The sequence below is a fragment of the Geotrypetes seraphini genome, chromosome 3 (assembly GCF_902459505.1).
Source record: "Geotrypetes seraphini chromosome 3, aGeoSer1.1, whole genome shotgun sequence".
In the NCBI taxonomy this organism is placed as follows: domain Eukaryota; kingdom Metazoa; phylum Chordata; class Amphibia; order Gymnophiona; family Dermophiidae; genus Geotrypetes; species Geotrypetes seraphini.
The window spans coordinates 248,591,554-248,618,023 of NC_047086.1; the positions used below are offsets into that span (position 1 = coordinate 248,591,554).

A 26,470-nucleotide genomic window follows, 5' to 3' on the forward strand; every position below is an offset into this window, starting at 1 on the left:
TATTTATTGTGGATTTCCTGAAAACATGACCTGGCTCCGGCTCTCGAAGACTGGAATTGCCTACCCCAGTCCTAGGATAAACAGCATAAAATGTTTTTCTCTTTGGGATTCTGCCAGGTACAGGTGGGCTGGATTGGCCACTGTTGGAAACAGGATACTGGGCTTGATGAACCTGCAGTCTGTCCCAGTATGACAACGCTTATGTTCTTAAGTACAACTTATTTATACATCAAAAATAGAACAAATTGAGAATTTCAGTAGAAGATTAAACCTACGTGTTCTGAATTTTCCTGTCTGTGAGAATGTCTCCTGTAGACCTCTTTAAAAAAATATCTTACAGATATTTTGAAATTTTCTTCTACAACTATTCCCTCTATAAATAAAATTTACCATTTATTTGTTTTTTTCGAGAGTCTCAAAAGACCCCCAGAGAGATGGATCTCAGGCTCAGGAGGATATTTAATCTGCCATTCTGGAAGGTTAATTGTCCGAAGTAACAGTTTGAGCAACACTTTTGTTATCTTTCATATTTAAGCAGGATTTTAATGCTGTAATGAAGTTTATATTTTCAAATTCTCAAGTATTGTTTTGTGGCCAAAAATTATGGATGTACCCAGATATGACCAAACTATGCAAGATAGTCTTTGGGACTGCAGAAGACAAACGCAAATGGGGATGGAAGAGTGGTAGACCCTGATCAATTTTCAGAGGATGTGTTCATGAGGAGCTAGCTAAATTAAAGATGGGCAAAACGATGGGGCCGGATGGTGTTACATCTGAGGGTACTGAAGAAACTTAGGGAAGATCTGGTTAGAAAATGACACAAGGACAAAATTTCACATCCCATCCCCGTGAGTTCTTTTCCTGTCCCTGCCCCATTCCTGCAAGCTCCATCCTCATCTGCACAAGCTTCAAACACTTTAAAATCATAAGTATTCAAGTCTTGTGTGGTTAAGGCAGAGCTTACAGGAATGGGGCAGGGGCAGGGATAGTGGCAAAACTCACAGGGGCAGGGAAATTGAGTTCCTGCAGGGACGGGGACAAATTTATTCCCATGTCATTCTTTCGTTCTGGTGGCTCCGTTTACTGACTTTTTCAATGCTCCTCTAGAGTTGGGAGTGGTACCGGAGGACTGGAGAAAGGCAGATGTGGTCCCTCACCATAAAAGTGGAAATAAGGAAGAAGTAGGGAATTACAGGCCGGCAAGTCTGATTTCTGTAGTAACCAAATTAATGAAAACACTTTTAAAACAGAGAATGGTCAAGTTTCTGGAATCCGGTTGATTATAGGACCTGAGACAACATGGATTCACTACTAGTAGGTCTTGTCATCCAAATCTGATCAATTTCTTTGACTGGGTGACCAGAGAATTGGGTAGAGGGAGTGCGCTAGATGTGGTGTATTTAGATTTTAGCAAAGCCTTTGACAGTGTTCCACACAGGCATCTAATAAATAAACTGAGTGCCATCAGGATGGGCCCCAAAGTGATGGGCTAGGTCAGGAACTGGTTGAGTGGAAGACGACAAAAGGTAGTGGTCAATGGAGATTGCTCTGAGGAAAGGGATGTTACAAGTGGTGTGCCTCAAGGTTCTGTTCTTGGGCCTGTTTTTTTAACATTTTTATAAGCAATATTTTATTTATTTATATACTGCCTATCAAAATTATCTAAGGCAAGCGGTTAATAATCAGGCACTGAAACATTATCTCTATCTGTCCCGGTGGTCTCACAATCTATTGTAAGTACCAGGATCATATCCCTCATAACCAAAAACCTATGTTGGATACAAAAGAGCATGCATAAACATAGGTGAACAAAAAGACCCTGATCTTAAAATACTAACATGCAGTTCTTAAACTTCCCCAAAATACACAATCACATAAGTTATTTAAAAAAAAAACGCAACAAATTTTTCAAAATATATAGATAATAAAACAATAATGTCAAATTCTGATAACATCATAACCCATTACAGATTTTCAAAAAGTCCTCTGAAGTAAACTTTCAAACATTTACAGAAAAGTAAAAATGAAGAAATTAGATGAACATTTTCTGGAAGGGCGTTCTATAAATGAGGACCCGCCACTGCAAAAACCCTGGAATGAAAGTTGACTTAATTATAATCCATATAGTTGGAACAACCAGCACTTGCTTAGATTGTGAATGCAAAGATCGAGACGGCTCATATAAGGTAAGACAAGTTGCCTTACTTTTGGCAAAGCTTAATGCAAGGCCTTATACACCAACCCCAAAATTTTAAACTGAACCCTCCAAACCACTGGCAACCAGTGTAATTCAGCCAATAAAAGGGTAACATGTTTCCTATGTGAAATGCCACCAACTACTCTTGCCGCAGCATTCTGTGCTACTTGTAATGCCTATAAAGACTTACCATATAAAAAGGGCATTATAATCATCTACATGTGGTAGAACAAAACATTGCATCACTTGACAACTGTTAGCTGATGAAAGTAAACCACGCAGTTTCAATACCAAGCGAGTCTTAAAAACATTGTCCTTATTACTGATGCAATATGACTCTGAAACTGTAAGGAAGAGTCTAATAAATCCCCCAGACTTGATCTCCTACAGTACTGGAATTGTCACTCCATCATACACAAAATCTGGTGGAACATCTAAAATTCCAAATGATGATAACTACAAAAGTATTGCTGAAGGGTTGTTGGGTAAGATTTGCCTCTTTGGGGATGATACCAAAATCTGCAATAGAGTAGACACCCCAGATGGTGTGAATAACATGAAGAAAGACCTAGTGAAGCTTAAAGAATGGTCTGTAATTTGACAGCTAAAATTTAATGCTAAGAAATGTAAGGTCATGCATTTGGGCTGCAAAAACCTGAGAATGGCACAGTTTAAGGATGAAGAACTTATGTGCATGACAGAAAAGCGGGACTTAGGTGTGATTGTATATGATGATCTTAAGGTGGTCAAACAGGTTTGAAAGGTGACGGTAAAAACTAGAAGGATGCTAGGGTGCAAAGGGAGAGGTATGGCCAGTAGGAAAAAGGAGGCATTGATGCTCCTGTATAAGACTCTGGTGAGACCTCATTTAGAATATTGTGTGCAATTCTGGTACCGCACCTTCAAAAAGATATAAAAAGTTTGGAGTTGGTCTAGAGGAAGGCTACTAAAATGGTGTGTGGTCTTCATCATAAGGCATATGGGGACAGATTTAAAGATCTCAATATGTATACTTTGGAGGAAAGGCGGAAGAGGAGAGATATGATAGACATGTTTAAATACCTATGTGATATAAATGCGCACGAGTCGAGTCTCTTTCATTTGAAAGGAAGCTCTGGAATGAGAGGGCATAGGATGAAGTTAAGAGGTAATAGGCCTAGGAGTAGTCTAAGGAAATACTTTTTTACAGAAAAGGTGGTAGATGCGTGGAACAGTCTCCCGAAAGAGGTGGTGGAGACAGAGACTGTGTCTGAATTGAAGAAGGCATGGAATAATTACGTGGGATCTCTTAGAGAGAGGAAGACATAATGGTTACTGTGGATGGGTAGACTGGGATGGGCCATTTGGCCTTTATCTGCCATCATGTTTCTATGTTAAGTTCTTATTAAGAGAAGAAATTCAGGCTTTGGGTGGCTTTTTATTTGCGGGCATATCCATGTACATGTATAGTCTGATATCTGGGACACACACACAGTGGTACCTTGGTTTACGAGCATAATTCATTCCAGAAGCATACTCATATATCAAAGTGAGTTTCCCCATAGGAAATAATGGAAACTCGCTTTGATACGTTTCCCCCCCCCCCGAGGCCAGCGGCGCTGCTCACCCCTCCCCCCCCACCGAAACAACTTGAACTTACCCCCCCCCCCCCCCCCGGTCTGGCACCGGCACGCAGCCCACAGGACGTGCCGGTGCCACTAGAAGATCTTCCTGCCTCTGCCGGCCTTGAGAATCTCGGCGAGAGGGAGAATTAGAAGACCTTGAGCATGCGCAGATGCATGCTCAAGGCCGGCAGAGGCAGGAATATCTTCTAGCGGCACCGGCACGTCCTGTGGGCTGCGTGCCGGTGCCAGACGAGGGGGGTAAGTTCAAGTTGTTCGGGCAGGGGGTGCCGGTTCGAGCAGGGGGGAGCGATACAGGTTATCGGGGGGGTGCTCTCAAATCGAGTCAACAATTGGTTTGCGAGACAAGTTTTACGAGAAAGTTTTGCTTGTCTTGCAAAACACTTGCAAACCGGGTTACTCGCAATCCGAGGTTTGACTGTGTATGTATATATATATATTTTTTGTTTTTTTTTTTTTGTTTTTTTTTTTATCCAGCACATTTGAGAGCATTCATAGATATGAAGATCTCCAGTGGAACTGTGCCATCAAATAATGTATGACTTTGAAAAGGATATGTGGAGTTTCTCAGTAAAGAGCGTTTTGCGTTTTCCTTGATTTGTTTCCTATTGTGCCTCCTTACTTTTTTCTGTTCACTCCTCCCCACCCCATATTAGTGATGTAAGGAAGAGTGTATCTTTAGGATTATTTTCCTCTGGTAATGTTTTCTTTATTTTTGTTTCTATCTCTGTTTTGCATAAAATTATAAAAATAAAAAGCTTCATCAGAAAAGAAATCAGATCTTCTGTACAGCTATGTTATGAATCGATCTGTTCGTATTTATGTACATGTTGATCCCACTTTGTAGCCTGACAATTCTGCTTGTATTGGAACTCAAATTAGGCACATGAACTACTTACATATTTCTCTTTTATCAACATTTAGGCTCAGCAGCTACAGAAGACTTACATGAGTAAATCAAATGCAGAGATTTCTGAAGCATACCAGGCTTTGCAACCAGTGGTACAGAATATTCATGAGCTTCTAAGAAAGGCAAGTTTATTCTATGAACTTTATATATTAATTGTATTTTATTTGTTTAGTAGTGTCAGTTATGAAAGTTCAGGATAATCAAAATGCTTTTGAGTTAAATCTTTTGATGGAAGATATTTGTGAATAGTATTTTTATTGTGCCTTCTTTGCTTCTATTATGCTACTGAAGAAGTTGTCCCCAAATTTGCTTTATCAGATTATATTCCTTTGCTCTATTTTTTCTTGTCTGATATATTGATTTTTTTTCTTGTCTGATGTATAGCATTATATTGCTTTGGTGCTGTCTGTTTTTAGAGTAGCACCACCAGTTCACTGACCCCAGACTCCAAAACATTCAGAAAAGAAATAAAGACCCTACTTTACAAGAAATTCCTGCAAATGACTTAATACCGCTAGCTCTTTCCCAATACCACTCCCCTATACCTTCCTGATTCCCCAAAGCAACCTCATCCACTCTTTATCTCCTCTAGAAATTACCACATATCTTCGTCTTGTAATTCGTTTTTTGTAAATCTTTTGTAATCCGCTTTGAACCGCAAGGCAATGACGGAATAGAAATCTCTAATGTAATGTAATGTAATTACAAGGCTTACTTCCTTTTGATGAGGATTTGTTCCTTTTGCTGTCTCCTCACTATGCCTAATTTGTTTTACAGTAAGCCCTCAGTTATCCGACACCCATGGGGATTAGTGGATGCTGGATATCTGTAGTTCCTAGTTGCTTGAGAGTTACTCTAAATATAGTTTTGTCTCCCTCCCCACTTCACTTTCCTCCTCTCTTTATCTTGAGCATCTGTTCCTCCTTTCTGTCTGGGTCACTTCTCTTCCCCCTTCTCTTCCACTTTCTCCCCCAACTTATTGGTCCAGCATTAATCCATCTCCCCCACCCCGATGAAGTTGCTGGACCTCACTTCAGGTCCACCTCCCACCACCACCCCATCTATCCTCCCCTTACTTACTGCAGCAGCAGCTGGTCAGCAGAGGCAGCTCTGTAAGCAAGTTGCTCGCGGCTAGCCCCAGCAGGGCTTTTCCTTTGCCACGTTAAAAATGACTTGTCAGAGGAAAGGCCCTGCTGGGGCTGGCTTTGAGCTGCCTGTTTTCAGCACTGCCTTTGCTGACCGGCTGCCACTGCTGCTTCGGGTAAGGGAGGGAGGGAGGGTTCACATCTCAGGATTGCTGCCACTGCTAGTGCTTTGGGGCTGGGGGAGGGAGGGGGATTCATAGCTCAGGGCTGCTTCTGGGCTGGAGGGAAAGGGGGGTTCAAGGCTCAGGACTGCTGCCACTACCACTACTGCTTTAGGGGCTGGAGGAAGAACACATTTTTTTCTGGTTTGTTTGGGTTTTTTTGCCAGCTGGATGAGAGTGCCAGTTGCTTGAGTACCAGTTAATCAGGATTCTACTGTACTTTATTTTTGTTACATAACAAGTGGTCCTAATGGATTTACACACAGCCGGATTATGCAGTTCTTCTGCTAAGTCAACACATCTTCACCATCCTCTCCAGTTGACAGTTTTGGAAGGCTGATACTAGCAAGCTGGTCATTGAACAATAAAGCAACCACTCTGCAATTAGCCAACTCAAAGCTCTAGTTTTTTTGAGTTACTGAAAATATAGGGCTAGATTCACCTCACAAACCGATCAGTTTGCGACCTGATTTTCCTCCGATCCGATTCACTAACTTCTGTGCAGATCCGATTCCAATCCATGCATTCAAATGAGGGGAAATGGCATGCAAAGTAGGCAGGCAGCGACTTACTAAACAAAAATCTTGAATACCGACTGGGCTTGCCGATCAACAAGAAGCGACTGCTGTAGCTCATGTCCTTTCCGACTGCCCTGCAGCCCTGAAATAAACCTGTTCTCTGCCTCCCTGACTCTCTCTGGCTCCCCAGCTATCCTGCTCTCTGCCACGACCTGCTCTCTGCCTCCCCGGCTCTCCGCAGCGACCTGCTCTCTGCCTCCCCCGACTCTCCTGCTCTCTGCCGCCCTTTCCTGCAGTGTGAGCCCATAGTTTTAACCCGCTTTAAACCTGCGGGTTAAAACCACGAGCCAGTTTTGTTCTCTTAAAAATGTTCAACACAGTTCTTGTGCTTGGTGGGACATTGTTGCTTGGTTGTTACTTTTCAGGAGATTGGGATCCTTGTGTTTTTCTTGTTTCCTATCTGTGTTTAAATAAAGAATTACAAAAAAAAAACCAAAACATCAACGGGCTTAGGAACTGGGAGGTACAGACACCAGCAGCAGTAGCTCTTTAGGAGAAGGCACAGAAGGCTGGGGGCAGTTGTGAAGGAGACAGAATGAAGGGAAAGATAGAGGGGAGCATGAGCCATAAGATGGAAGAATGGAGGGAGTGAAGGAAAGAGATGCAGAGGTGAGTGAGATAATAGAAAGGGAGAATTGGGTGTCTGAGAGAGGGAAACAGATGGTGCAATTGGGGAGAGAGAAGGGGAAGAACATACTGGGCCGAGGAAGCCTCCTGGACTTTTTTTTTTAAGTACAGAGGGGGGAGGGTATTAAAAGAAGTGCTAGATTGGATGTGGGGAGAGAGCTTATAGGGCCAGAAACAGATGACAGAGAGATGATGGCCAGAAACAGGCCAGAGAGATGGTGGGCAATAGTCTGAAGAGAGAAAAGTTGGACCTGGGGTGGTGTGGAGGAAGAGGGAAAGAGATACTTAAAGGGAGAACTGTTGGGAAGAGAAAGGGAGAAATGGTGGACCTGGGGAAGGCAGGCAGGCAGGTGGAAAGATGGGATGGAGGCAGTTGGAAAGAGAAAGGGAGAGAAGTTGGATTTGGGGATGGAAGGGAGGGAGGGAGAAATATTAGGCCTGTGGATAGAAGGCAGAGAGATGCAGCATCTTTTTTTCCCCTCCATTTCATTGTTCAGCATCAAGGGGGGAGTGGGGAAGAAGAAAAACAGAAAAGAGAGGCAGCAAAATGTTGGACCATGGGGATAAAGGAGCAGAGATGGATCCATAGGATGGCAGGAGGGAAGAGAGCTGGGATAAGAGGATGCTAGGAGATGGAAAGAAAAGGACAGGGAATTTTAGCCTGACCAGAGGAGAGATGGAGGGGGATTCTTAAAGTGGTGGGCCAGATGGATGAGGTCAAAAGGGAGATGACAAGATGAGTGACAGAGCAGTGAGTACAGTGGTAGAAATGTGGTAATGGAGAGTAGACAGCAGGAAATAGGAGGCTGGGAAAGGAGTGAGATGGGAAATGGGAGAGTTAGGAACTGAGAGAAGATGGAGAATTAAGAGGAAGCTGAACATTTAAAAAGAAGAAGGGTGAGAAAGAAGGCAAGATTTGAGTGGACAGAGGCAAAAAAGAAGAAGTTAAGAAAGCTGAAAAGGAAAAATCAATACATTGGAGACAGGCATAAGAAGGAAATGGAATAAGAGAAGAGGAGAAAAAAATGGACAGCAGACACTGGAAAGAGAATTAGTTGAAGACAGACAAAAAGCAGAAAGAGAAACTGGGACCAAGATGATGGAAAAACAAAACATCCATACAACAAGGTAGAAAAAAGATTGTTTTATTTTGAATTTATTAACTGGAATATGTTAGCTTTGGGATATGTGCATCACAATTATTTTTGTATTCAGTGGCGTAGTCATATACACCTGATTTGGGGGACGGACTGGAGCCTATAATTAGTGGATGGGCACCAAAGTTTCTTCCTGCCTGAATTCAATTTATAAATACTTGAGCTAGTGGGGATTCCCAAACCCTGCCAACTCGAGACATCTTCCTCCAGTCTTGCAACCCCAAATCTCCAAGTTTTGCAGCCAATGGCAATATCCTCAAGCTGCCACTGCTTTCATGCATGCATGAATGCCAAGGGGGGGGGGGAGGAAGGAGGAAAGGCAGCCACTCTGCAATATTGCTGCCAGCTGCAGAACTTGGGAAGTTGGAGGGGAGGTGGCCGTCAGTTGGTGAGGCTTGGGGATCACTACTAGCTACAGCAAGGGAGATATTCATTTAGAGGGAGCCTAAGCTCAAAGTGGGAGGCCCAAAAAAGCAGTAATATTTATCCTGATTAAACAATTCTCCATGTGCGCTGCTGACAGCTGATTTAGCATCCCTGCTCTGATGAGGCTCACCTCTGAAGACGCTCACCATGGCTGTAATAGAAGTGAATGGGATAACCAGGAGCATGCATCCCTGCTCATCAGAATGGGGATGCAGAAGCCTGTGGCTGCTCTCACTGTCAGCGGTACACGTCAGGGTAAGTATTACTGCTCTTTTGGGTTCCTCTCCACAGTGTCCCTTTAATGAAGGTTTATTATTAGATACGTACATCTTCTATATTAGTGAATGCAAATTTGGGACCTGCTCAACCCTTTTTTTTTGCTCATCGGCTAATGTTAGTGTTTGTGCGGCCCCAGAAAAAAAATTTTCGGCCAATGTGGCCCAGGGAAGCCAAAAGGTTGGACACCCCTGCTGTACAGTTTATTTAGAAGGGAAAGAAACAGGTTGTAATCTATAAGGTCAAAGGCAGAGCCCAGGTCAAAAAGGACTGGATCTAGAAAATTGGATTGCCCGGTGTGAAGAGCTTTGTTTTCATTCAACTTTACAGATTCCCCTGATATTCAGTCGGCTGAAGTAGCCCCCAGTATTTAGTGCCGGGCCATATCCAGACACCAACACTGAATATTAGGGGCCAAATGTGGGTGAGTAGTCTGCCTGAGCTTCTGTGGGCCCCAGCTGAATATCAGGCCAAGACCCACATAATTAAAAAAAATATTTTTAATATGTTATGATCTCCCTCCCAGCCACCTCCCTTCTCTCCTTTGCACCCTCCCCACAGCCTACACCATTTGCACTCCCCCCATCTGCATCACCCCTCACACCAACGCCAACCCCAGTGTTCTAGGTGGCCCCCGTCTGGGCCTACCTTCTAATCCTTGGTGGTCCAGGAGGTCATCAGGGTCAGGAACGCAGCCCTCTCACTCCTGCCTCCAGCAGTTGATCTTACAGAACAGCTGTTGCGACCTCTCCATCTGTTTAAATCACTTTGAATATCAGCCTGATTGTGTTTTCTACAATTTTAGAAACTAAAGGTAGATTCAAATAGGTCTAGAATAGGCCACAACAGTGGTAACTATACTTCTCTGGGGGAGGAGTCTGACTATAGCCTCATTTCAGCAACAGAGAAAAAGTCCTTGACTAAGACTAGTGCAGAGATTATGCAAGCTACCTAACAGGGAATCTGAAGTTAATATAGCAGTTAGGGAATTGCCAGGAAAAGTGGCAGGATTCATGCTAGATAATTTTTCTCTATTGTCACAGGAGATACTGACTTGAAAGCTGACAGACAACTTGCACCTATTGGGCTTTTTATGTGAGAAGTCCAGAAAGGCACCTGTTTTATAAAAACAATATAAGTGCCTATATGTCTTCATAAAATAGGCTCCTGTATCCAGCAGCAAACAAATGTAAATGCATAAATTTATACCTACTGTTATTTTATAAAATACGTGCATGCATCGCAATTCTTCCTAATCTACACCCCTGGAAATGCCTATATATATATATATCAGCCAAAAATAAGAACTGACTGTACTGAAAACTAGTGCACAGAGAGTGGAAAGGATTTATAAAGAATATGCTCAGAAAAGTGAAACTCTGGGGGTAAGAGTTTACCGTCCAGTCATTGCATAATTGATTCAAAAAATCACTCTCTGAGAACTAGTAAAGGTAATAAAAGCTAATTTTAAATCTTGTAATTTCTAAACACAGTCCAGGTTCAAAAAAATTTTGAGATATAAAATATAATAAATCTATTTGGATTTTTGATGATGCACTTATCTTATAAAGATAAACTTGTTATAGGGGTCTCAGGTCTCAACGTGGCCCCGTTTCGTGGTCTGCTTCAGGAGACCCAAAATCAATCTTTAAACATTATACGTTGTGATGCATGAGATGATCATTTGCAGAAGGAATTCAAAATTTATATCCATGAGAAGATCATTTGCAGAAGTGTTTCTGATGCTCCAAACATTTGTTGTACATTTGTACCCCCAGAGTTTCACTTTTCTGAGCATATTCTTTATAAATCCTTTCCACTCTCTGTGCACTAGTTTTCAGTACAGTCAGTTCTTATTTTTGGCTATTATACACACTTTGGCTGACTTTTTGCATAATCTTTCCCTGTGTATACTGTGAACATATATATATATATCTACATTGTGGAAAATTAGGCACATATTTTCTGTGCAAATATTTTACTTTCAAACAACATCTATGCGGTCCAGTAGGTGACACATATGGTGTAAGCCCTTCATACCAAGCGAGGACCTCCTGAATAGTGGCACAGATCAGACCAGAGAGGGATCCCAGACCATATTGAAGTCTCCCCCCCCAATACCATAGGAAGATGAGTTTGAGGGAGCAGTATATTTTGCATACGTTTATAGAAGGAGCTATCATAAGCATTAGGAGCATAAATGCTACCGAACAACAACTTGCACCCTGCTATAAGACTGGTACAGAAAACATAGTGGCCTCCGGGGTCCACCACCACCACCACCATATCAATAGGACTACTCATCCCCTTACGAAATAGTATAGCTGTCCCACATTTCTTCCCATACCCAGATGCTGCTTTACAAGCACCCAATCGACCCTTTTGCAATTTAGCATAGTAACATAGTAGATGACGGAGAACTATTACAATCCCTAGCTAACTTGTCAATTAAAACCGGGCAAATACCAGACAACTGGAGGATAGCGAATGTCATCCCAATCTTCAAAAAGGGATCGAGAGGAGAATCGGGCAACTATAGACCTGTGAGTCTTACGTCGGTTCCTGGGAAGATGATTGAAGCACTAATAAAGGATAGCATAGAGCAACACCTGGAAAATCACGACCTGATGAGAGCTAGCCAACACGGCTTTAGGAAAGGGAAGTCATGTTTGACTAATTTACTTCAATTTTTTGAGGAGGTGAACAAACAAATTGATAGCGGTGAACCGGTGGATATAATATACTTGGACTTCCAGAAAGCGTTCGACAAGGTTCCCCACGCAAGGCTTCTGAAGAAACTACAAAGCCATGGAATAGAAGGAGATATATTAAGATGGATAGGCAAATGGTAAGAAAACAGATTGCAGAGGGTGGGAATAAATGGGAAGTTCTCAGACTGGGAAGAGGTAACGAGCGGTGTACCCCAGGGATCGGTTCTTGGGCCCATCTTGTTCAATATCTTCATAAACGACCTAGAAGATGAAACAACAAGTAATTTAATCAAGTTTGCGGACGACACAAAAGGACAGAGAAGAACTTCAGAGAGATTTGAACCAGCTAGAGAAATGGGCAGAAAAGTGGCAGATGAAGTTTAACATAGAAAAATGCAAAGTGATGCACCTGGGTAAGAAAAACAAGGAACATGAATATAAAATGTTAGGTGTGACACTGGGCAAGACCGAACAAGAAAGGGACCTGGGGGTACTGATAGACAGGACCCTGAAGCCGTCGGCTCAATGCGCAGCGGCAGCAAAGAAAGCAAACAGGATGTTGGGCATGATTAAGAAGGGAATCACAAGTAGATCGGCGGACATCATAATGCCGCTTTACAGAGCAATGGTCAGACCACACTTGGAGTACTGTGTTCAACACTGGTCTCCCTACCTAAAGAAGGATATAACCCTACTGGAGAGGGTGCAGAGGCGAGCCACGAAGCTAGTTAAAGGTATCGAGAATTTGAGCTACAAAGAACGCCTCGGAAAACTGGGATTGTTCACCATCGAGAAGAGAAGACTGCGAGGAGACATGATAGAGACTTTTAAAATACTAAAAGGATTTGACAAAATAGAGCAAGAAACATCGTTATTCACATTGTCAAATGTGACTCGGACAAGAGGTCATGGACTGAAACTGAGGGGCACCAGGCCCAGGACAAATATTAGGAAGTTCTGTTTCGCACAACGAGTGGTGGATGCTTGGAACGCTCTCCCTGAGGAGGTCGTGATGGAGACCAGCATTCAGGGATTCAAGAGCAAGTTGGATGCACACCTTCTTGCAAATCACATTGGGGGATACGAGTAAACAAGGTTTCTCAGCAGGGAACACCTGGCTTGGCCTCCGCGGGTGCGGGTCGCCGGACTGGATGGACCTAGAGTCTGATCCGGCGAAGCCATTTCTTATGTTCTTATGTCGGCATATAAAGACACGAATGGTCCATCTAGTCTGCCCAACCTAATTTAATCTAAAAACTTGTTTTTTCTTCTTCTTCTCAGCTATTTCTGGGCAAGAATCCAAAGCTTTGCCCGGTACTGTTCTTAGGTTCCAACTACTGAAGTCTCCCATCAAAGCTCACTCCAGTCCATCTACACAAAGGTCTTAAACTCAAATCCTTTGCAGAGCCACATTTTGGATTTGTAGATACTTGGAGGGCCTCAGAAAAAATAATTAATGTCTTGTTAAAGAAATGACAATTTTGCATGAGGTAAAACTCTTTATAGTTTATAAATCTTTCATTTTGGCTAAGTCTTAATAATAATATTGTAATTTATAGCTAAAGAGACATATGATCAAGAAACTGTTTTATTTTTGTGATTATGATAAACATACCGAGGGCCTCAAAATAGTACCTGGCGGGCCACGAGTTTCAGACCACTGATCTACATCCTCCCAGCCATTGAAGCCTTCCCCAGTCCTTCCTCCACAAAACGGCCATATACAGACACAGACTATGCAAGTCTACTCAGTACTGGCCTTAGTTCTTCAATATTTACTATTATTTTCTGATTCTAGATACTCTATGTTCATCCCACGCTTTTTTGAACTCCATCACTGTTTTCATCTCCACTACCTCTCTCGGGAGCGCATTCCAGGCATCCACCACCCTCTTCGTAAAGAAGAATTTCCTTACATTGCTCTTAAGTCTATCACCCCTCAACCTCAAATTATGCCCTCTGGTTTTACCATTTTCCTTTCTCTGGAAAAGATTTTGTTCTACGTTAATACCTTTCAAGTATTTGAACGTCTGAATCATATCTCCCCTGTCCCTCCTTTCCTCTAAGGCAATGGTAGGGAACTCTGGTCCTCCAGAGCCGTATTCCAGTCGGGTTTTCAGGATTTCCTCAATGAATATGCATTGAAAGCAGTGCATGCAAATAGATCTCATGCATATTCATTGAGGAAATCCTGAAAACCCGACTGGAATATGGCTCTCAAGGATCGGAGTTCCCTACCCCTGCTCTAAGGTATACACATTCAGGACTTCCAGTCTCTCTTCATAGGTCTTTTGGCGCAAACCTCCTATCATTTTCGTCGCCCTCCTCTGGACCACTTCAAGCCTTTTTGTGTCCTTCGCCAGATACAGTCTCCAAAACTGAACACAATCCTCCAAATGGGGCCTCACCTGTACAGGGGCATCAACACCTTTGTTGTTCTACTGGTTACGCCTCTCTTTATACAGCCCTGCATCCTTCTGGCCTTGTCACACTGTTTTTTGCCTTTAGATCTTCGGATACTATCACCTAAAGGTCCTTCTCCCCCCTCCATGCATATCAGCCTCTCACCTCACAGCATATACAGCTCCTTCCAATTATTAATCCCCAAATGCATTACTCTGCATTTCTTTGCATTGAATGTTAGCTGCCAGATATTAGACTATTCCTCTAACTTTTGTAGATCCTTTTTCATGTTTTCCATTCCCTCCTTGGTGTCTACTCTGTTACAAATCTTGGTAAACGCAAAAAGGCAAACTTTTCCTTCTAACCCTTCAGCAATGTCACTCACAAACATATTGAACAGGATCGGCCCCAGCACCGAATCCTGAGGGACTCCACTACTCACATTTCTTTCCTCTGAGCTACTTCCATTATCCACCACCCTCTAGCATCTGCCCGTCAACCAGTTTCTAATCCAGTTCTCCATCTTGGGTCCTAACTTCAGCCCTTCAAGTTTGTTCAAGAGCCTCCTATGAGGAACTGTGTCAGAGGCTTTGCTGAAATCTAAGTAAATGACATCTAGCATATGTCCTCGATCCAGCTCTCGAGTCACCCAATCAAAAAATTAAATCAGGTTCGTTTGACAAGATCTACCTTTAGTATGGCCATGTTGCCTCGGATCCTGTAATCCATTAGATTCTAGGAAGTTCACTAATCTTTCTTTCAGCAACACTATTTTTCCAACAACCGAAGTGAGGCTTACCAGCCTGTAGTTTCCCGCTTCATCCCTGTGACCACTTTTGTGAATAGGGGCCACATCCACTCTTCTCCAATCCCCAGGAACCACTCCTGTCTCCTGAGATTTGTTGAACGGGTGTTTAATAGGACCCGCCAGAACCTCTCTGAGCTCCCTCAGTATCCTGGGATGGATCCCATCCAGTCCCATCGCTTTCTCCACCTTCAGTTGTTCAAGTTGTTCATAAACACTTTTCCTCCGTGGACGGCGCAGAATCTACTCCGTTTTCCCATGTAACTTTGCCAGACAATCTCAGTCCTTCTCCAGGATTTTCTTCCGTGCACACAGAGCAGAAGTATTTGTTTAGCACGTTTGCTTTTTCCTCATCACTCTCCACATATCGGTTCAAAATATCTTTTAGTTTCGCAATCAATTCCATTTTTCATCTTCCTCCTTTCACTGATATATCTGAAAAAAAAATTTATCTCCTTTTTTTACATTTTTAGCCATTTGCCCTTCCGTCTGCGCATTCGCCAGACTTATCTCCCTCTTGGCTTCTTTCAGTTTCACCCGGTAGTCCTTTCTATACCCATCTTCATGGATTTTGTAATATTTCAGAAATGCCAACTCTTTTGCCTTTATTTTCTCCGCCACTAGTTTGGAGAACCATATTGGTTTACTTTTTCTCTTGTTTTTATTTATTTTCTTCACATAAAGTTCCATAGCTATTTTTATAGCTCCTTCCAGCTTAGACCATTGTTTTTCCACTTCTCTTATGTCCTCCCATCCTAACAGCTCTTTCTTCAGGCACTCTCCTATTTTATTAAAATCTGTACGTTTGAAATCTAGGACTTTTAGTATTGTGCGGCCGCCCTCCACTTTAGCCGTTATATCAAACCAAACCGTTTGATGATCGCTATTTCCCAGGTGAGCACCCACTCATATATTAGATATACTCTCTCCAATTGTGAGGACTAGATCCAATATCGCTTTTTCCCTCGTGGGTTCGGTTACCATTTGTCTGAGCAGAGATTCTTGAAAGGCTTCCACAATCTCCCTACTTCTTTCTGATTCCGCAGACGGAACTTTCCAGGCCGCATCCGGGAGGTTGAAATCTCCCAACAGCAGCACCTCCTCTTTCTTTCCAAACTTTCGAGATCATTAAGATGCGTCTCCTGCAGCATCACTATATCTGCCTTCAACTTTTGCAAGTTCTGCAATATCATTGTGCATTTCACTGGGGAGTTAATACCCCCCACATTCCATGTCATAACACAAACCATTATAGATGAGAGAATTTAGGATAAGGGAAATAGCTAGTTAGCCATTATTAAAGTACTGTGATTTTAGTTTCACTTCTAGCTGAGGTCCATATGTGCAGAGGCTATTTTGCATGGAGATAAAATATGTTTTTTTTTTTAAATTACTGTGTATATATATATATATATTCTGGCTTGGATGCTATTTGGGTGTTTCTAAAGAATTTCCAGGCTCTGTTGGGTAAGAGGAAGATACAGTGTTTCAATCAAACTTGTTTGCAAAAGATAGATTCTGAGAGAATGGAACATGTAATGATTGTTTTCAAGTACAAGAACTTATCCCAGGACAAGCAGGCAGCATATTCTCTACATGTGGGTGACGTCATCCACGGAGCCCCGTCGCGGACAGCTTTTCAAGCAAACTTGATTGAAGATCTCAAAGTTTGCTAGTGCTGCACCACGCATGCGTGTGCCTTCCCGCTCCACTTTAGAGCGCGTCTCCTCCTCGTGGTCTTCAGTTCTTAGTTTTCCGCGGAGCCAGAAAGCCCTGTCTCTATTCTCTGCGTTCTAAGTGCCTTTCTTGCACCGCGGCTTCTTTATTTTCACTTCAGGAGTCGCTGTGCAGTGTTTTGTACTTTTTTTCTCCACTCGTGTAATTTTTTCTTTTTTGACTTTAGTGACCGGGGGATCCTGGTTTGCCTTGGCCGCCTGACCTCGCGCGGCCGTGGCCTTTCTTTTACCTTATGTCCCGGCCTCTTACCGGGTTTAAGAAGTGCACGCAATGCAGTCGGATAATTTCCATCACAGACCCGCACCGCTGGTGTATCTTGTGGCTGGGTGCTGATCACCCTACGGACTCTTGCCCTCGTTGCGCTACCCTTCAGCCTCGGGCTCTTCGGCGGTATTGGGCCAGGATTGTGGAGCTCTTCGCCATGGAGGCTGACCTCACTTCAGCCCCGGTCTCAGCCTCGACCTCGGTCTCGACGTCGGCCTCAAAGAACTCGGTCCCCAGCAAGTCTCCCTCGACCTCGAAGGCCTCGGCGACCCCGGCCTCGAAGACCTCGGTGTCGGGTAAGTCTCCTCTTCCTCCTTCAGGTTCAGTTCAGTTGCAGAAGAAGCCACCCTCGGAGTCTCTGGCCCTTCAGGCAGTGAGTGTAGTCCCGCCGGCCTCAACGAGACCACCTTCTAAGACCTCTAAGCGTGCCTCCACCTTACGGGAATACTCTTCCTCGATGTCGCCCTCGGTGGAGTGCACAGCTGCACCTGTCGGTTCCAACTTGGTCTCGGTACCCATGTTTGAGGATATGCTGAAGGCGATCATCTCCTCGCAGCTCTCCTCGGCTTTGGCCCAGCTTGCCCCGACCTCGACCTCACTCATTGTGGACCAGCCTGAGCGTCGCCCCGAGGTTTCTCGAGGCAAGGTGCGTCGGTCTCAGTGCATGTCCCCAACTGATTCCTCTCCTCTTCCTTCAAGGCATGCTTCTCCCGCTGCCCGACCTCGGTCGCGGCCTACGAAGAAGTCCAGGGATTCTTCCCCGAGGCGGGGTAGGTCACCGGGCCCTCGCACTACGGGGTCCCTCAAGCCCTCGGACCTGACTTTGTCCGACCCGAGTCTGCAGCGGTCTCCCGTGCAGTCTCAGGTTTTGCACCGTGAGGCCCCGGTGTGTGTGTGTGGGGGGGTTTCTGCCTCTTTTTCCCGATGTCTTCGTCTCGGGGCTCTCCGGGGCAACTTTATCGGGCCTTGGTGCATCGGACCCCTGAATTGCAGCAACGGGGTTCCGTGGATGACGTCTCCCACATGTAGAGAATATCTGCCTGCTGTCCCTAGATAACACCAGTTACGGTAAGTAACTGTGCTTAGTCAGCTTATAATATTAGTAGGAAAATGATATTACAATGTAATGAAGTTTATATTGGGAAATAATTTGAGAAATATAAGAACAGATACTACACTTGATCTTAGCCAAAAGGCCGAGAAGCGATTTTTGCCCTTGATTGTAATTTTTCAGAACATATAGTCTTCACATGCACTAACATCAGTGTGCTTTTTTATTCTGGATTGTGCATCAGGCTGGTATATTGTCCACAGTGTAACCAGTGTCTGGACTCCTTTGCATCATCTAATATAATAAAATGGTAGGACGCGCATGCGCACTAAAAAATCGTGTTCCCTGATCCCGCCGCGGAAACACGATTGCGCATGCGCGGGTTTTACGTCACCGAACTCTGTTCCTCTCCACCATGCCACGCCAGCCACGTCCGCCGCCAGCCTCGAGCTCCTGGGGGCCGGCGGCGCGAGCCACCCGGCCGGTGCTGAGGCCCCGCTTCCGCCCTACACGGCGACGCCAGACGCCGCTCGGCCGCTGCTGAGGCCCCGCCTCCCGCTTCCGCCCTACACGGCGACGCCAGACCCGGCCCTACAAAATGCTGAGGCCCGTCTTCCGCTTCCGACCTACACGGCGACGCCAGACCCGGCACCACTAAACGGCCCTCACATCCGCGAACAGGGTTGCCATGGAAACAGAGGGGATCAGGAGCTAAACATAGATTAAAAAAAACAAACAAACAGTGCACAAGGACAGAGACACACAGACACTCACAGAAGGACAGGGGGCTAAAGAGACAGATTGAAAAAAAATAACAAAACACTAAGGAGAAAGAGAGACACAGGTAAGGAGTGCTGCTGGGCAGGGGGAGCAGTTAAACATACCATACTTGTCTGATTTGGGAGCCATTTTGGAGGGACCTTACACCATTTACGAGAAGTTGCTTCTTGAATACGTGATTCATCTTTTGTTCAGTTGTATTTTGTGCCTCTCTTGGGTTGGGTTGGTAGAGAAGGGGTTAGGGGGGAAGGGGAAGGGGGTGGAGGTGAGGTAGGAGGTTTGTTTCTTGTGCTCTTATATTAAGAAAATGGCTGTATTCTGCTGTTGTTGTTATTTTTTGTACTTTGTTCTAATAAATACATTTAAATATAACTTAAAAAAAAATACCATACTTGTTGAGAAGTCCCTTTTAAACTGGCTATTACAGAATGACACGGGGAAAAAAATTATCACCGTTCCCGCAAGCTTGTCTCTGCCCCGTCCCCGTAAGCTAAGTCCCCATCCCTGCTCCGTCCCCGCAAGCTCAGTCCCCGTCCCGCAAACTGTCAGATCCCATCCACATAAGCCTCGAATAGTTATGATTTTATACTGAACTTATTTTATTAAAATATAAAAAGAGACAATATTCTGTAAAATTGTCATTTTATAAACACAAATAATACAGAGCAAGGATCAACAAAATCCCTGTCTCCCCTTCTTCCCCTCCCTTTACAAGTATCCCCTCCACTATTGTGAAAACTGAACAAAACAAATCACTACAGAATGCTACATAGAAAAATCAAGCTAACAGAATACTTCAGTCACACATGGCAGGAATAGTGTTAGGGGAGTGCAACTAGGGCAATTGTCCCCTGGTCAGCGAGAGTGATCCCTAAGCCAGCTGGAAGCTAAAGAAGCACAGCCTGGGCTTTGCAGTCCCCAGTTATGTCTAATGTCACAAAATATAAAATAAATTTATTGTTTTCTACCTTTTGTTGTCTGGTAATTTTATTCTTCAAATCATATTGGTCTCGGGCTTTGGTTTTGGATTCCTTCTGTCTTCATCGTGGCATGGCTGGCTCCTGAAGATAAAATAGGCACAAGAGACCGACTGAAACTGCAACTAAAACTTATTACCTGGGTTTTGACTTCGGCCAAAACCCAGGTAATAAGTTTTAGTTGAAGTTTTAGTCGGTCTCTACTATGCATGTCATCCACCTGAGATGGTTGTAGAAGTTCATGCAAACAACTTGCTTTGTGGTACCAGACTCTCACAATCTTAAAGGCTGTGATAGTCCAGATTTAACACATTACTTGATTTATCATTGTGTAAATGGAGTATTCCAGTGGAAGAGTATTGAAATCCACATGGCCTCTTACAGGCATGGTTAGTCCTGTGTAACTCCAATTCTTTCTTGAATTAATAGCGCAAGAGTGATGTCTCATTCTTGCTTTCTTCTGGTTGGGATGATTATAGTGGGAACCCCTGCATCTGAATTTCTACTCATTAAACATTCTAACTAATGCACTTCCAGTAAGAAAGCATTTGCTAGACTAGTTCTGGTCATTTTTGTGCATCTAAGAAAAATCTAATTTGTTTAGGCATAAGAATATAAATTTCATATAGTGAAACTTAAAACATTAGCAGGGATGTTGAACTGAGAAAGCTACTAAGGGCTCCTTTTACTAAGCTGCGATAGCGGTTTTAGCAGGTGCTGAATTGCCGCACATGCTAGACCCTAATGCCAGCATTAGTTCTAGCCATGTAGTGCAGGTTTAGCATGTGCTAAAATTCTGCGTGCGCTAAAAGCGCTATCGCAGCTTAGTAAAAGGAGCCCCAAGTTTCTCCTTTCCAGCATTGCCTCTGCAAGGAAATGATCTTCAGGCTCAAAAATAAAATTAACTTCTGTGAAAAAAATAAGCACACAACCATATTCATATCTTGATCCAAGACCGATGAGACCATCTTTGAAAAAATGAGTAATGACATTTTAAAAGGTACTTGAGCTCCAGAAATAATTATTTTAAGCTTTGTGTTCTGTTTGGCCAGAGTATACTTTTAAAATAACATTTGCAGCTATACTAGCAGAAGAAGTACCCTGAAAAAAAATATGAAGGGGAAAAAAACTGCACGTCATTTAAAAAGTCCTAGAGGAAGAACTTTTTTGTTTACTATTATTTTTTTTTTTTATAAATTCTTTATTCATTTTCAAATTTACAATAAGTGTAACAATATATCCAAACAAATTAACAATAAATATAACACTTAATAATCATCAATGGTACAAATAATATGCTCTTATCTCCCACCCTTCCCACCCTTTCTTATCATATAATCAATACCTTATACAATATGTAACAATAAATTTACCTACCCTCCCCCTCACAATCAAACTTGTAAATTTAAGAGAAAAAATAAAATAAAATGTCATCTAATCGGTACAATACTTTGTAAATGGCTCCCACATATCCTGAAATTTCCTGAAAAAAACGCGCTGTATTGCAATAAATCTTTCCATTTTATAAACATGACATAAGGAATTTCATCAGAAATTATAATTTAATCTACTCCAATTTTTCCAATTATATGTAATTTGTTGAATGGCAACCCCAGTCATTATAAGTAATAATTTGTTATTATTTGTAGAAATCTGACTTTTTGCTCTCATTGCCATTCCAAATAGCACAGTATCATATGATAATGCCACTGGGTTATCTAATAAACAATTAATTTGGTCCCAGATTGATTTCCAGAAATTCATAATAAATGGACAATAGAATAATAAATGATCTAAAGTCCCTGCTTCGAGATGACAGTGCCAACATTTATTAGACTTAGAGCTATCAAATTTTTGTAATCGAACAGGGGTCCATAATGCTCTATGTAACAGAAAAAACCAAGATTGTCTCATAGATGCCGACACTGTACATCTCATCCTCCAAATCCAAATTCGTGGCCATTGAGACGCAGTAATTTGGTGCTTAATCTCAATACTCCAAATGTCTCTCAGACCAGTGTTTAGTTCCTTTTTAATAAATCCAGTCAGCAATTTATACCACTGGGCAGCCTGGTGACCCAAGAAGTCCGCCTGAAAGCATAAGAACTCCATACTAAAATGATTACTAAGGTTTTTCCATTCAGGGAACCCCGCCTGAATGGCTTTCTTCAGTTGCAACCATCTAAAACATTCTGATTTATTAAGACCATATTTATGTTGCAACTGTGAAAATTCAAGCATTTTACCATTAGAGATAACATCATCTAATAAACGTATTCCTGCTATCATCCAATGCTTCCAGGCGAGTCTTTCTCTGCCAATTTGAATCTTGGAGTTCAGCCATATAGATAGATTTGTGAATTGGAATTGTTGTTAAATTGCTTACATAATGCAATGTTTTCCATGTATCAGCTAATATTCTGTTATCTTTACTGTAACTAAGCATTTTGATACTGAGCACATGACAAAGGCGCAAAGGAGATATGAGTTGCCATCCAAGCCACAACCAATCTGGGAGTTTTTCCATGAGCTCTGGCGCAAAATATAGGCTTGATGATACCTATAAAAATTGGGAAAATTTACCCCTCCCTCTGAAATTGGCCTTTGTAAAGATACCAAGGCTACTCTGGGAGTTTTACCCAGCCAAATAAATTTTATGAGAATACTATTTAATTTTTTATAAAAGGACCCTTGAAAATAAACCGGCAACATACCCATCTGATAACAAACCACAGGCAAGATCATCATCTTAATAGTTTGGACTCTCCCCCACCATGAAAGATGTAAAGGATTCCATTGCTCACACATTTCTGTGACCTATGTGTTTACTATTCTTATGATGTGTTTGTGTTTGGCTACAAACAGGTGCACTCTGGTTCCCCCTGGTGGTTGGATGTAATTCAGCAAGCAATACAGTACGCCATTGATGAGGAGCTAGTCTCACGTGTTCAGAATGAGATCTCACCTCGCTACAAGCAGCAGACAAATAAACTTTCCATGGCAGAGAAGTAAGACAGCTGCAGCTAAATGGCATCATCGTCATCATCACATATAAATGGACTGCTTCAGGCATTATTACTAGATTAAAATGAAATTACAATGCAGTCTCGATTATCCAACCTTCACATATCCAACAGACATCCCTCCACCCCACACTGATGTTATCACGTCGCCGTTAAGAAGCAAGCGGCTTCTCTTGTTTTCTGAATTCACATGCTGCAAGGAAGCCATGTTTTTAAGCTGAGATCATGCTTTTTCAGTATATGTAGCAATGTTTGCACCTGGGCCCCTCCTTTTGCAGTGAGGGAACCATTTTTGATCTGAGACCATGCTTGTCTGCAAGGAAGTCATGCTTTGCAGCTATACTACTTCATATATCCCTCATCACCGTTAAGATACCTTATGCCTCTTTATGTGTAAAGTACACTTCTCCCTCCGTATTCGCAGTTTCAGCATTCGTGGTTTCGATTATTCACAGTTTTTAGCTTGCTGGCTCCTCCCCCCCAAATTATATCAGCTTGCATAGAAGAATTGCTGATTCTAAGCGTTTACAGAGAAAATAGCTGATTCCCAGCACTTTCTTCATCGTGTTTTGCCTCTCCTTCTGGAACAGGCCAGGTCTCCCACCATATTATTCGCAGTTTCACCATATTCACGATGGTTTTTAATAGAAAACAGCGAATAGCATATGAAAAAGTTATTCGTGGTTTTTCTATATTTGCTGTTCTGTTAATCCCCTATCACAGCAAATACGGAGGGAAAAGTATATGTTTTCCATGCATTTTTAATAATAATAACTTTATTTTTGTATACCGCAAATACCACAAAATAGTTCAGAGCGGTTCACAATGCAAGAGACTGTACATATACAGCGAAGATACAGAGAATCAATTATCACAATGTCAGGGACGAAGCAGTTCAGAGCGGTTCACAATGCAATAGACTATGTATATACAGCGAAGATAAAGAGATTCAATTGTGACGATGCGGTTCACAATGCAATAGACTATACATATACAGCGAAGATGAGGATTGAGGGATCGGGAAGGGGGAGACTGGGGAAGGAAGAGAGGTGGTTAAAGTTTGGGGGGATTGGTCGGAAGGGCAGGGGTTAGAAAAATTTATCAAAGAGGTAAGATTTGAGCGATTTTCTGAAGGATTGGTAGGATGGGGCAGATGAGATGAGGGAGGTCAGGCAGTCATTCCATCTGCCAGCTTGGGAAGATAGAGTTCTGTCAAGGAATTTCCTGTAGATGCATCCCTTTGGAGATGGGTAGGCAAACAGATAGATATTGCATGTGCGGTTGGTACCTGGGAACGCTAAGTGGTGTGATAGGTATATCGCGGATGAGCCAGTTAAGGTTTTGAAGCAGAGGCAGGCGAATTTGAAGATGACCCTGGCTTCTATTGGTAGCCAGTGGAGTTTTCTGTAGAAAGAGCTAATATGATCAGACTTTTTGAGGCCAAAGATGAGGCAGACGGCGGTGTTTTGAATGAGTCTTAGATGTTTAAAGGTTTTCTTGTAGGAGCCCAAGTATATGATGTTGCAGTAGTCCAAGGTGCTTAAGACTAGGGATTGGACCAGCAATCTGAAGGAGGGGAAGTCGAAGTAGTGTTTGATGGTACGGAGTTTCCAGAGGGTGTGAAAGCATTTTTTTACCTGGGCTTTGGTGTGGTCTTCGAAAGTTAGGCAGCGGTCTAGGATGACTCCAAGAATTTTGATGGTGGGATTGATTGGGTAAGTAGCGCCGTTGAGTTGCAGGGTGGTGGTCGTTAATTTGTGGTTGGGACTTGCAAGGAAGAATTTAGTTTTTTTATAACCATTGTTTTCCATATTATCCAACAATGGGTCAATTCCATTAAATGTCAAATAATTGAGATAGTATTGTACATAATAAAGTTAGTTGATTACTTATTAATATATAAATATAATAAGTGAAAAGTGATCAAATATAGTGCTGTCACTCACAATTGATATTGCTTAGATGATTTTCATATATGTTGCTACACTTGTCACATAGCTAATGCAGCAAATGGAGCCAAATTCACTTATCTTTGGAAGAATGGCTCACTATAGTCAAGAAGACTATTCATTGGGTGTGATAAAAAAAACATTCACCAGGGATTGGCAGAGGAGGTAGGAGGACAGGGCAGGGAGGGGGGACAGTGTGCAGAGCCTGGGAGGGCGGGGGCTGGATACAGAGTCTGACGGGGAGGGAGGGAGGGAGGAAGGGGGCTGAGTGAAATGCCTGACAAGGGTTGGGAGGGAAGGGGGCTGGGTGCAATGCCTGATAGGGAAGGGAAGGGGGCTGGGTGCAGAGCCTGACAGGGAGGGAAGAGGGCTGGATGCAGAGCCTGATGAGGGAGGGAGGGAAGAGGACTGGGTGCTACACATGACAGGGGAGGGAAGTAAGGGGGCTAGATGCAGTGCCTGACAGGGAGGGAGGGAAGGGGACTGGATGCAGAGCCTGACAGGGCAGGGCACTTGATTATTAATCTGCCTGACATATTCGAGTCAACCATTTTTCCTCCTTTTGAGGGAGAAAATGGGGGTCTCAACTTATATTTGAGTATATACGGTACTTTTGTTTCTGCTTTAGCTGCATCCCAGAATAGTACCCCAGCTGGTAGGTTTCCTTACACTTATTTTTGAAGTTATTTTTAAAGTCATTGAATTATAATAATTGTTTGTGTAATCAGCTATGAAGTATTGAAAGTATATGTAAAATGTTTAAAAGACTAGGGGGTCCTTTTACTAAGATGCTCTAGCCGATAAAGGCACATGCTGAATGCTAACATGTCCATTATATTCTATGGATGTGTTACCGTTTAGTGCACTAAATCAGCTAGCGGGCCTTAGTAAAAGAGAGGGTAGGTGAATTGAGATGTTTGTTGCTGTTTATTGCTTAGAGTAATTTATCACAAGTGCTCTCCCAAAGACACTGTGCAAGCAAAACACAGTTGCTTTGTATATGGATTAAGAATAGTATGACCTTTGTTTACCCATTTTCACTTTATGGACACTGGATCACTGAAGTCACTCAGCAAGCAGCAAGTTTTTCATGGCATTTGATAGGCTCACTATAGGCAAGAAAACTTTCTTCTAAAGATGTTATAAAAATTCTTTATGGTATTGCACATTGAAGAAGTGATTTTGGCTCCTTTGGCGGCTTTAGTCATGTGACAAGTGCAGTGATGCATATGGAAGTGGAAGTCATCTAAGCAAAATTATTTTGTGACTGACAACACTGCATCTGAGCACTTTTCACTTATTATATTTATATATTAATAAGTAATCAACTAACTTTATTAAGTAATTTGATTTTGATCACATCAGTTAGTTGCTTTTCAATAGTTTTTCTCATTGTATACTTTTTATATTATTTCTTGATACCAGCAAATGAAGTCTGAATTCATTATCAGTTTCTTTCGTCAAAACATTCAGGCCATATTCTACATCATTTTTTAAAAAAAATTTTTTCAATTACATACAAAGCATTAAACTTTGACAGAAAAACAAGAAACAATTAACCATTGGCCCTTAAATTTAAAACAAGGGCGTGCAAAGTAAGCCTTTTCAGATGTGGAAAGCGGGAGGAAGGTGGGGCTGGGGAGTTCAGGACAGGATACCTGAGGGGGG

The 26,470-nt window shown here is 42.7% G+C and overlaps 1 protein-coding gene and 1 pseudogene across 3 annotated transcripts in view; one reads left to right on the top strand and one right to left on the bottom strand.

Moving 5' to 3' along the window:
- Positions 1–26,470, top strand: part of SHPRH (SNF2 histone linker PHD RING helicase) — a 299,247-nt gene that overhangs the window by 166,201 nt on the left and 106,576 nt on the right. For all 3 annotated transcript variants that reach the window (XM_033937312.1, XM_033937311.1, XM_033937310.1), the window contains 2 exons: positions 4,747–4,854; positions 22,696–22,838. In XM_033937312.1, coding sequence (XP_033793203.1) covers positions 4,747–4,854; positions 22,696–22,838 — 251 coding nt within the window. The remainder of the gene's footprint in view (positions 1–4,746; positions 4,855–22,695; positions 22,839–26,470) is intronic.
- LOC117358290 lies at positions 18,131–18,230 on the bottom strand (annotated as a pseudogene).